The sequence below is a fragment of the Rattus norvegicus genome, chromosome 11 (genome assembly GCF_021556685.1).
Source record: "Rattus norvegicus strain SHRSP/BbbUtx chromosome 11, alternate assembly SHRSP_T2T, whole genome shotgun sequence".
NCBI lineage: Eukaryota > Metazoa > Chordata > Mammalia > Rodentia > Muridae > Rattus > Rattus norvegicus.
Window position 1 is genome coordinate 68,907,843 of NC_141544.1, and position 11,787 is coordinate 68,919,629.

Genomic DNA, 11,787 nt, shown 5'->3' on the forward strand with positions numbered 1-11,787 from the left:
CTCTCCCCACTTAGAGAATCATGTCTACTAGCTAGGCCATATTCCCAAAGGCTCTCTGTACTTCCTTAAACTGTCACCAGCAGGGGACCAAGTGCACAGTGCTTATGGGACATTTCACTTTCAAACCACAGTGATACATTGAGTTCAGTTCATACGACTTTTTTCTCAGATTTAAAAAAAAAATTATTGGTATATGTTTTTTGATGGACATATAATATTGTACACAACACAGTAGATTTAAATTTTAAATTTCATTTATTATTTGGGGCACAGGTAATGCTTTACAAAACAAGGTACAAACAAACACAGCGTCTTGTATCCTACTGGGAATATTATTCTTTGTGGGTTACTTGTGAATGTTTATGTGTGAGTGCGGAGGTCAGAGGACAACTTTCAGAAATCAGTTCTCTCCTTCACTGTGGGGTCGTGGGATCAAATCCAGGCTGTCAGATTTGCCTGGTAAGCACTTTACTCGCTGAGCTATCTCGTTCACACTCCTAGCAAATGCTTTGAGATACCTCCAAGAACTCTTTAATCTAGAAACATGGCTGCTGTGTAATCCTCTAATTTTACCATGTGAATATGCTTCTTGGTCTAGGCATTTAGATTTAAAAAGAGGCGTTTGCTTTTGGAGGACAGGTTATGTTTTACAGAATGAGGTGCAAACAAATACAGGTTATTGCACCATAGTGGGAATATTTCCACCGCCTATCTGCCACAAAGGTTTAGTTTCAGTGTGAAGAGGTCTAGCTTAGAGCCATCTGTTTGATGTCTGCCTTGCCGGAGAGAACTTGTTAGAGCAGCAAGCTTTTCTGCATAAGCTTTAAAAGGCTTCTCTTTCTCTCTATTCTTTGCTATCCTTCATCCTGAAGGTCTAGGATAGATGATAAAACGGTGAGGGTTTTGTTTTGTTTATCAACTTGATACAAAATTGAGTTACTTGAGAAGAAGGAACCTCACTTTAGCAATCGACTCCATTGGACTGTCCTGGGGGTGTTTCTATGGGACATCATCCTGATTGACAGTTGATGTAGGAGGGCCCAGACAACTGCAGTGCCACCTCTGATCAGATGGCCCTGAGTTGTATAAGAAAGAGAGTAAGTAGCATTTCTCCATGACGTCCACATCAGTTCTCACCTCAAGCTCCTGCCAGGATGAACTATGGTTGGGACATGTAAGGCAAATAAACTCTTTCTTCTCCAATTAGCTTTTGGTCAGTGTTTTATTCCCACAGTTGAAAGAAAACTAGAATGGGTAACTATATATCAAATGCAGCCCTCCCCACTGTATGGTTGCAATACACTGAGCCTACAAGAAAGTGGGTCGGGCTAAAAGGAGCGTGAAAAGGAAATAAGATTTGAATCAATCTCTGGCCCACACTTGTCCCCCCACAAACCACGTGTAACATCTCATAACAGCATTTCTTATCTTTGTGAACACATCCTTTGTACCCAAGTGACTTCTGGCCAAACACTGTACTTAGGCTTCTGCCTGAAAGATATTTGTAAAAAAGGAAGTTAATGGAGGCTGAGGTACTGAGATCTTGTTAGCTCTTTAGGTGGAGGTGACCAAGTGATTTATGTCTCAGCAAAGTCATTCAAAGTACCTTAAGCCTCTGGATTTAGCCACTCTTAGTGGGCACTTGGCCTGTTTTGTGCTTTCTTTTCTCTTCTTGTCTGTTTTTCTTCTTTCCTTCCTTCCTTCCTTCCTTCCTTCCTTCCTTCCTTCCTTCCTTCCTTCCTTCCTCTCTCTCTCTCTCTCTCTCTCTCTCTGTATACCTTGTACATGCTACCTTACTACTGAGCTACCTCCCTAATGCCTTGGGGCATTTTAAATAGAAAGTTATTCAGCTTTAATAACAAGACAGTAATTAGATGCAGAGGACCTCCCAAGCTCATCTCAACAAACATCTTGACAATTTAGCATCCCTAAAATTAGGACAATGGCCATGAAGTAAATAAAACAACACCTTGCGGGTGCAGGTGTGAACATGGAAATAGTCTCATTTGCTAGTAGTTGTTTTCGTCTTGCTCATCTCCTTTGTGGTTTAATATTTTCCCTGCCAGTTCATTGGCATCTGCTCCTAACGAGCTTGTCAATAACCAAATGTGATCCTCTCCCGTTTATCTTAAACTGTAACTGTTTAAGGCAGAGGTCTGCAAAATTATTATCTAGAATAGGTTCAATTACAGATATTTTTAGCTTTGTAAAGCCTCTGGTTTGTGGCACAAATCAATTTTACCACGGTTGAGCAGCCAAAGGTAGTATGTAGACAAATCAGTGCAGCTGGGTTTCAATCAACCTTTATCTACAAGAATCCAGGTGGCAGGCTAGATTAGGCCAGTCAGTAGATTGTGCATAATTGACTAACTTAGTATGGACATGAATCCAGAAATACTAAAGAAAACAAAAATGGAAAATAAGGAATCAAGCCGTAGAGGGGTGCTCATAGAGAAGAGGTCTGTGTTACTTCTCCCATGCAGACATGAGACCATTTATGGACCAACTTACTGTACCATATATAGTAGGCAGCCAAAATGTACCATGGAGCAAACAATATTCTCTCAGTAAAAAGAGAAGATAGTTGGCTCTCCAGAAACTTCCTATTCTTTCAATCCCTGGCACTGTGGTATTTCTACTGGCAGCATTTGAGCTGTCTCTTCATGGCAGATCACTTGCTTAGCGTGGAGGAGGTTCTGGTAATGTTTACCTGAGCCATAGGAGAAAGACAAGTCTGATGAGAAGGTCAAAGTTTAAAAATACTGTTTAAAATTATATTAATGATGGTACGAGAAATTCTGAGTCATGGGGACCGTGAGTCCAAGGACACTAGATAAAGGACATGTCTTAGATTCATGGAATAAAGAAAATATTCCCGGTTTCCATAGCAAGTGGTGCCGAGCTGGAACTTAACGGTGATGAGGGATTCTCTCTGGGGTCATGGAACACGATGACTAAGAGTCCCCTGACTGTAGAGTACAGTTGTGGGGATGATTCATGAGAAGTTAGTGAGAAGAACAGAGCCTTTTGTGGTACACCTCATTGTCAATACTGGGACCTCTTCCCACCACAGATTATTTTTAACACCACTTAGAAACAAAGGTGGTTACTCTCTTTTTCAATGTGATGTTCAAGACAGTTGACTAATTTTTGAATGCTGGCTATTGTCAGACTCTGAGAGGCTCTGCGGTTTGCAGAGTCTGCTGGGCCAAAGCCCTCCAGAAGAAATAAGCTAAGGATCTCCATGACCCATGACTGCTTCAACTACAGTCCTGAACTCCTACTTTTATCTGTCAGTGCTAAAGAAACTCTAACTAGTCACTTCATTGTAGATGAGAAAAGTGGGTCTCAAAGGGGGCTGTAAGAGGCTGTGGCTGTTGATTGGCATATGAGGAGAATCGGCTGGGTACAAGAAGTTCATATTCATCTTCTGTGGAAGGTAGGGGCTGAGAGGTAGAAGAGAAACGAAGAACTGAATACTCAGTCTCTGTTCCTCTTGAAGACTCTCTGTGTCGGTCCACCTTGTTAGAGACGTTCTCATATAACCCCTCAGCAGGCTTGCCTGATGGCCTTCCCCTGAGGGCTTTGTGATCGACAAGGATGTAGCATAACTCTTCTGTGTAGGTCTCATTAGCATTGTCCTACAGGTCAAAGGAAAGGCACTATGAAGATCTAACCTCTTTCCGTTCTATTTATACTTCAGTAACAACACAGGTCTGCTGGGGACAATTCTATATTCCAGCACCACTGCCTTCTTCATTCCTTGGTCACCTTAACTAAATGGCTGCAGGGGCATTCCAAACACTGGACTTGTAGATGGACAGTTCACATCACCCAAAGCATGTAGCTGGCTTTATGGGTTCCACAGTGAGCCTGACCACCTTGTATACTTGCCATGGTCTTAGAACATTGGATGTACTTGGATAACATTTAACTACTCACTAAGAAATTATTTGAGTCTCCTGTATCCCATTCAAAATGTAGCATAGGACAGTTTTGAACTTCTGATCCTCTTACTATGAATCCTCTACTTTTAATGCTCACTATGGGAGTATGTGTGTCATTGTCATCACCTCTAGTTTACTGTGTGCTAGGGATCAAACCTAGGGCTCACTGCATACTAGATAAACACTCTCTACAAACTGCACCACATCCACAAGCTCCTCATTGCAGATTCTCATATTATTAACTTGAGAGAAGGTTGCCAAAGCACTGAATTTGGAGGATATAACTTAATCTTTTATAGTTTGCTTCTGTGAAGTCAGAGGACACAGCAGTACTGTGATGCAATAATATGGGTGGTTGTGACAGTTACATTAGATGCCTGTCAAAAGCTCAGCACATAGCCTGTCATCAACAAAGTGCACAGCAAATGTTAGCGCCTTCCAGCAAGTTATGTGACAGGAGAGCTGATATTTCTGCCACCCGGCACTGCAAATGGCTTTGGGTTCCAGCCCTAGCATTTACAGTGTTTCTTTCAGGCTGGGATAGAAAGGTTCTTATTACCTGAATGGGAGCTGAAGTCATCCCTTCATCTGTAGAAAGAAAATACATTCAGTGAATCACAGGTCTCTTTCCTTAGGTAATGCCCACTGTGTACCTACTTGGTAAAACACACTTGGGAGGCAGACACACCAGAAACAAGTGTGCCCTCTCAAGTCTAGGCAGAGAGCATATGAGACTGGATGACATTCCCACACAGCAGATAAGAGAGTATACTTTCTAACAGGTAATATAGAATGGTGGTAGCATAGGGACTGGTGCTTGAGGAAAGTTTTCAGAACAGGGAACTTGGATGCTTAACATTTAGGAAGCAAGAGAGTTTTTCAAAAGATCTTTTACTCCAAACTGACTGCTTCAACCACAAAGCAGAGGCACACTTCCCATGCCTGGCATCCAAGCAAAATAAGCAGACAAAAAATGGAGGCAGAGCTGTTCACAGGTGGCAGTACCATGTGGCTCATGGGTTTATATGTCTCCTAATATTCACATCACTACAAACTTTTATGTCCACGTGGGACTTCACAATTGCCACTAGAAGAAAGGGTTCTGTGGCCTCATTTCAGTTATGTTTTCTTTTTTTTTTTTTTTTGATTCTTTTTTTCGGAGCTGGGGACCGAACCCAGGGCCTTGTGCTTCCTAGGTAAGCGCTCTACCACTGAGCTAAATCCCCAGCCCCTCAGTTATGTTTTCTTTTGATGGAAATTGGTGTTTATTGGGACCCTGGGAGCACTACAAGATGCACAGAGCTCTTTCTTGAGACTCAGTGCATAGGTGTGGTGAGCTGTACTCTCCACTTTAAACCCAATGAGGGAAAGACACAATTTTCTTTGGAAATGCTAGGGTCCATCTTCACACCCACATTTCCTTATTCTCTCTCTTGTATTTGCTGTCACTCTCCAACCACTCATGAAGTCATGGAACTTTAACTTCAGCACTGATCTGTCCCCACAGCCTTGTGAGAGGTCTGCTGGCATGACTTCTTATGAAGAGAGTTCATGCTTATACCTCATCTTGGGAAAACTTCTCCCTCCTTCCCTGTTGCTCCTAAGGGGAGGACCAAAACATTGAGCTGCCTCTCTGTGCTCTGGCTGACACATTTGTCAGTAAGTTCCTTCAGTTTCCAGATTGGGCAAAGATTGAGGAATATGAAGGTCATAAAATCATTCCCTGCTTCAATGAGACCTGGGCCTAATAGAAACAAACAACAACAAGTAAACATAGAACTGGATAAATCATAGCACTAGGTGTAGGGTTATAGTAGGGATATTCTCCTTGGGCTTTGGGGAACACAGAGAAAGGGCATTTTAGAAATGTATTGCATCAGAAGTAAACATGATGGGTAAATGATGACTTACTTTGCTTTGGAGACTCTTGTCGAGCTTTAAATGTGCTTATGTTTTTCCTGTAAGAAAGGAATGCGGATGGGTTGTCCCAATATTCAGAAGCTTTTTAAAACATTAGATTATGAAACTTCAGCTTCAACCTTTGCTTTAATAATTATATTGTGCTTTGATAATACTTCTTTTAACAGATAGGAATGAAAGAGTAAGAGGGAAAACCTAAGATGATTTTAAGCAGAAATATATTCCTTTCTCCCTCCTTCACTTGTTTCTAGTTTGAAATGTGATCGGTGCATATGCAGTGTCAAGAGGCTACAGTTTGGGGGAATGTTTCTGACACAAACTTCCATTTTGTTTTTACCATGCAAATGAAGGAGCAGGCAGTTTTCAGTCCCAAGCCTAACCTGTGATCACACAAGCAGAAAACAAAACACTTTCCATTAGAGTACACTGTTTAGAAGGTCCCCTAGAAATATGTTGGCAACCCATTGTCGTATGGCAGACAAAGACACAGCTACTATAAGGATGGCCACAGGTCTCATATGCTAAGACTGCTTAATGTCATTAACAACCACTTAGCCATTTTTAGCAATCCTCTTACTCTCCTTGAGTGTCTCAGGTTGGGCAATAAATTATCACCTGGAGTACATATTCTCCACGCAAAGGGCAAAAATGAGTACTTCCTTACAATGTGAATACTCTCAGTATTAATGGGCAGTTTCATTTTTGCATCAGAGGCTTACCCTTGTGAGAAGAAGCTACCACCCATGAGGCAATTATTCTTGATTCTTGCCGCACACCAGGGGCTGTTTCCTTGACTGATTCTCAGTGACTGTATTTCAGCTTGGTACCAAACTTAGGTGTAGCCACACAGAGGAAGGAGCTCACAGGTACAAGTCCCACATTGAGGACACAGGTAGGGAATTAACTCCTCGGAGCAACACTTCACTTACCAAGGGAGGCAGGAACATCCTTCAACGATGTGACAACAACTCCAGCCCTTGAAATATCTGAAAGAGATGACCAGAAGTCACTGACCCTGGTTTCTCAAGCTTTATTGAAGGTGACTTCTTTCCCTTTGTTTTTGCTGTCCTTATTTCTTAGGTGAATTGGACACAAGTCTATGACACCATCAATTTCTAACCAGGGATAAATTTCTATATTATCCTCAGTAAAGGAAGCAAAATGTTTTAAAACCCACAATTCTAGTGATCTACTTGGCAAACTGCGATGGATTTATCTCCAGAAAACCAAGGTGCAAGCCTGTAGACATTTGGAAAATACCATTCAGAAATGTGCCTGCAGTGAACTTCTCAAGTAGTTTCCCTGAAGGGGCATCCCAGGAAAGGCTGGCTGAGACCTGTGGCTGTGGGTGGGAATACCAGCTTGGTTGAACAATTATGTGATATCAGAGACTTTGGTGCTGAGGGACATGGCCATAGTTCTCTCTTCTTAGTGTACTTTGTTCCCTGGAAACCATTTGTTTTCACCTTCCTCTTCTGCTGTTAAACGACATCATAAGGAAACTCCTGAGTCTGACTGATGTGTGGAAAACAGGCTCACCAAGGGAATAAGGAAGCGAAAGGGAGGGGAACAGTTGAATTTTGAGTTACTAGATCCATATTTCTAAACATTTGGGGCCAGAATTTCTTAATTTATAAAAGGAGGGTATCTATTCTACTTACTTCCTGAAGCTATAAGGATCATACAAAGGTGATGATGTTTGCGAGCTGCACTTCTTTTATTCAGCTCCTTGCAATGCTGTCTTACATTTTAATATGAGTGCTTGGTTTGGGGTGAGTTTGGGTAAGTTGATTACAACATGTTCAAGAGAGGTGGAAAGAAACATCTAAAGATGTGCCTGCCAGTGAACTAGCTCAGGAGGTCTCCCAGAAAGGGTAGCACAGGAAAAGCTGGATTGCGACTGTGGATCGCAGAGACAAACCTATGTGATAACATATAGATGCCAAAGGTCCCAGGTGCCTGTCTTCTCATAAGACTTACTATCAAGTCTATGATCTCTCCCTTCCTCCCTCCCTCCCTCCTTCCTCACTTCCTTCCTCACTCCCTCCCTTCCTCTCTCTCCCTCTCTTTTGCCATTATCCCCCATTCTTTTCTTTCATTTTTCATCATGTGACATACATACTTAAATAGATGGCCAATGACATCTCTCAAAAGTGATTCTCAGCTTGCTTGCATTGAAGAAATGCAGCCTTGGATGGGAATAACCTTTGGGTCCCTGCCTCTTAGATGGTCTTAGATTTTTGGCTTGTTTTTATGTCCTCTCTCAAATGTACTTCCTAGAACACTGAAAATTGTTGCCAACTTTGGTAGGTCACAGAACAACAAGCTTTGCCAAAATTTAGAGTTCTGAGACCTCAGATACTAAGACATTGCAAGATTCATTCCTTCGTTGTTCCCTAAGACTGGGGACTCAAAAGACCACCCAGGAGGGATGCATGAGACTGTAGTAGATTCGCAGCACTGGCCTACACAGGCAGCTCTCCATGAGCCTTTCAACCTCATGGCATGGGAGAATGCATTTAGCCCCGAAATAGAAACACAAGGCTTAACATGACAAAGCTAAGGTAGAGATTTGCACAAAGCCACATTATTCCACAAACAAAGAAGCAACAGGATTTCAGATCTTTCTTTCAAGTTATACCAGGGATTTAGGCATCTAATTTCCTGTTGCCAAGGATACAGGAGGCTCTTAGAATAGCAGCATGTCTCCCGTTCAGTGTAAAGAAGTCATGTTGTCTATCTATTCTTCACAAACTCATCACCATGATGGCTGGCAGTGGGCCTCAGCTTTGGGGAATATGTAGCCTCAGCCCTGAAAACTCTCTCTTCTTGGGAGGTGGGGAGCGTATACTCTCACCTGCAAGGCCTCCCCTTGGCATTTTGCAGTCTCAGATTCCAAGGTGTTTCCTGCATGTCCAGCTGCCACCTAAGATTTAAATTTCAGAAATAGACCAAGTGTTCCCTTTTGTAATTTCTACTCTAGTTTTATGTTTCTCCCACTTTTTTTTTTTTTGGTTTCTTTTGTTTATGTGCAATCCTGAACCACCTGAGCATGTCCCTCATTTCCCTGTTGTCTATGAATGGTTTCTTCTGAAGCATGGGACACTGCCTGTGTCACATCTAACATCTCTAGCACTACAAGGAACAGCCCACCTATGATGCTAGAAGCACTCCTGGAAATCCTTATCAGCCTGAGAATTCTTTCACAGGAAGAGGCCTGGCTTCTTAGTCACTGAGGTCCCAGGGCCTGCATCCAAGTAATGGGGTTCAGTGAGTTAGCACCTTGCACAGAAATCCAGAGAACAAGGGATAGATAGAAAGGGATAGATAGACAGATAGATAGATAGATAGATAGATAGATAGATAGATAGATAGATAGATAGATAGATAGATAAATAGAAAAAATAAAATAGAGACAATAAAATCATTCACTGTTTGGGTTGAATTTGTGTTTAAACTTTTTTTTTGTTTACATTTGCTTGAAATTGAGAATATGAAGAAATAAAATTGGTGAGTACTTCTTAGTATGCACCAGCCTTTTTATGTGTGATATTTCATTCGGTTTCAGAACAAGTCCATCGGTTGATACTATTGTCCTGTTATTTATTAACAAGGTATCTGGGGACAAAATTTAGGCAACTTGTTTTAGCATCCACAACCAAGAAGGGGGAAAGCCTGGGTTTCCTTTGGGAAAATGCTCTTCTCTGAGACCCTGGGCTCTTCCTGTGAGGAAGAGATATTTTCTATTCTCTGATCTGCAGAGACATAGTAAGCTGTGTGCCCACAGGGATAACAGAAGAAAGATGGACCACAGATGACAGCACAGGAAGGGGGACGCTGGGATAATTGGGAAATTATTTAAGGATAATAATATCTGAACCATAGGCTGCTATCCTAAGAATAAATATAAACTAATAAACCATATAAAAATGAGTAAGGAAAGACTACTACAAGTGAGTATGGGGAAAGAAATATAAGAAATTTCCACAATGAATTGGACCATCTTTAAAGTGTAATGAACACAGAATAATAAAAATCTAACCACAGACTAGAAAAATAGTATATTTTGCAATATTTATGAGAAAAACCCATTAAAGATACAAATGGCTTTTGATTTCAGAAAGAAAATGTACTAAAACTCAAACAAAAATGAATTGAAGGAGTACTAGCTCTTAGTGGATAAAGAATACAAGTGACTTAGGGAATAGGAGCTAACACAGAGACTGTGGGTGTAACACTGTAATTGTGAGTGTGGTTCCCAGCTCATGGCACCCTCTTCTGCCTGTATTTCTATGCTTCACGCCTTCTCATAATAGATATACATCGGTGTTACAACACCTAACTCCACAGCAAAGTTCCGAGACATGAAAGTGCCTGTATGCCATCCCTCACGGTTTCCTCATCTATACCGTATCTTCGTTTTGCTTTCTCTCTCCTTGGGAAAGCTTCCACTCATCCCTCTTGCACTGAATACCCGCTGTGTGCCAGAAACAAAGGCAGAAACCAGGAATTCACAAGGCCGTGAGCAGAAAATAGGAAGCAATCCACGCTTTAGCAGATTTCTCAGGGAGATATAAGGGCGGCCATTCATAATCTCACAGAAGGCTATTAGAAGGGGGGTTGGGGGGCGGGAGAGTCCAGAGCAAGCACTGGCTCTCAGGAAAGGACACAAATACTCCCAAGCATCCCTTGGGTGAGTGGCATTTTGCAAGTCCTCATTTTTCTATGTTCTCCTTTATATGCTATCTAAGACCAAGGCAGCAAGTAAGACCACCGCCAGCTTACTGTCTATAGATCACCTAACTTTATACCATAGAAACTCCATTATTTCGTGTAATCATATTTTCTTTCACATGTGCTTTCTTTGCTAGAATGAAAATGTTGCTCTGAAAATTGAGAATAGTCCCCGATCCCTGAAGCCTTCTCTGTCAGTGACTATGACTCCTCACTTGGAACCTCTGGGTAGGGTTATACTGTCATTTCCATTTGAAAATGAGGAGACCAAAGTCCAGGAACATGAAGTCTTCTCCCTAGTGACACGACCTTTTCCTTAACCTGCTTATAAGTGCACTAACTGCAGCCTCACTGTGGCAGGAAATGTGTCGCTTATTTTAACTTTCTAAAGACTCCCCTTAAGGGTGGGCACTTATAACTTATTCAAGAACACCTAGGGCCTAAGAAAACATGCCTTTCCCCAGCTGCAGGAGAGTTGTTTCATTTCTTAGATGGACAGGAATCCTGCTTTAATGAAGTCTTTCTTGCTTTTCACCTATTCTTACGTTGGGATTGTCTGTATGTGTGAAAACCTGTAAGGATGTCACATGGTGTATAGCTCAGGAGAGACTCAATTCCTGTCACACCCCTTTTCTAGTCCATTCACCCCATGAGCTGGCCTCCTTTTCTCTTTCACCTCTGGCTCAGGTCTCTACTCTCAGGAGCCAGGGAGCTCACCTGGTTGTCCTCTGCAGACAGTTCCCCATCAGTCTCCTGAGCGCCTTCCCTCTGGTAGTCTCCACTTCCTTCTCACCTAGCTTGCACCTTGGTCTTGCTCGTGCTCGGTAACTGGCAGTTTCCAACTGACAGCAGGGTGAGAGCAGCTCTGGCCACCCTTGTAGAGAGCCAGAAAGAGGAGGTGCCTAACGGAGGAGGAAGAGGGCTGAGGGGAAGATGAGAGGCACATGCGTGTCCTGAAAGGTCAGGGCTTTGATGCACCAGGCTATTAACCAAAGAGCTGGTTAGGGAGAGTGGTAGCCACTAGGGAACCCCTGGTGTATCCTAATGGATGAACTATGGGAGATTTTCTACGGCAGACACCTATGCTTAATAAAGAAAGTCAAATGGGGGAGGAGAGTTGCCTTAAAAACAAAATAAAAATAAATAAAGAAAACGAAAAGCCTGAAACAACAAATACTTCACACCA

The 11,787-nt window shown here is 42.2% G+C and overlaps 1 protein-coding gene across 4 annotated transcripts; it reads right to left on the bottom strand.

Moving 5' to 3' along the window:
• Positions 1-236: 236 nt before the first annotated feature.
• Positions 237-11,451, bottom strand: Gcsam (germinal center-associated, signaling and motility). 4 transcript variants are annotated; one of them, NM_001432441.1, is given in 6 exon segments: positions 237-3,641; positions 4,507-4,535; positions 5,859-5,905; positions 6,797-6,853; positions 8,725-8,793; positions 11,319-11,451. In NM_001432441.1, coding segments are annotated over 6 exon segments (549 nt in total). In that variant the 5' UTR covers positions 11,348-11,451; the 3' UTR covers positions 237-3,323.
• Positions 11,452-11,787: the final 336 nt, after the last annotated feature.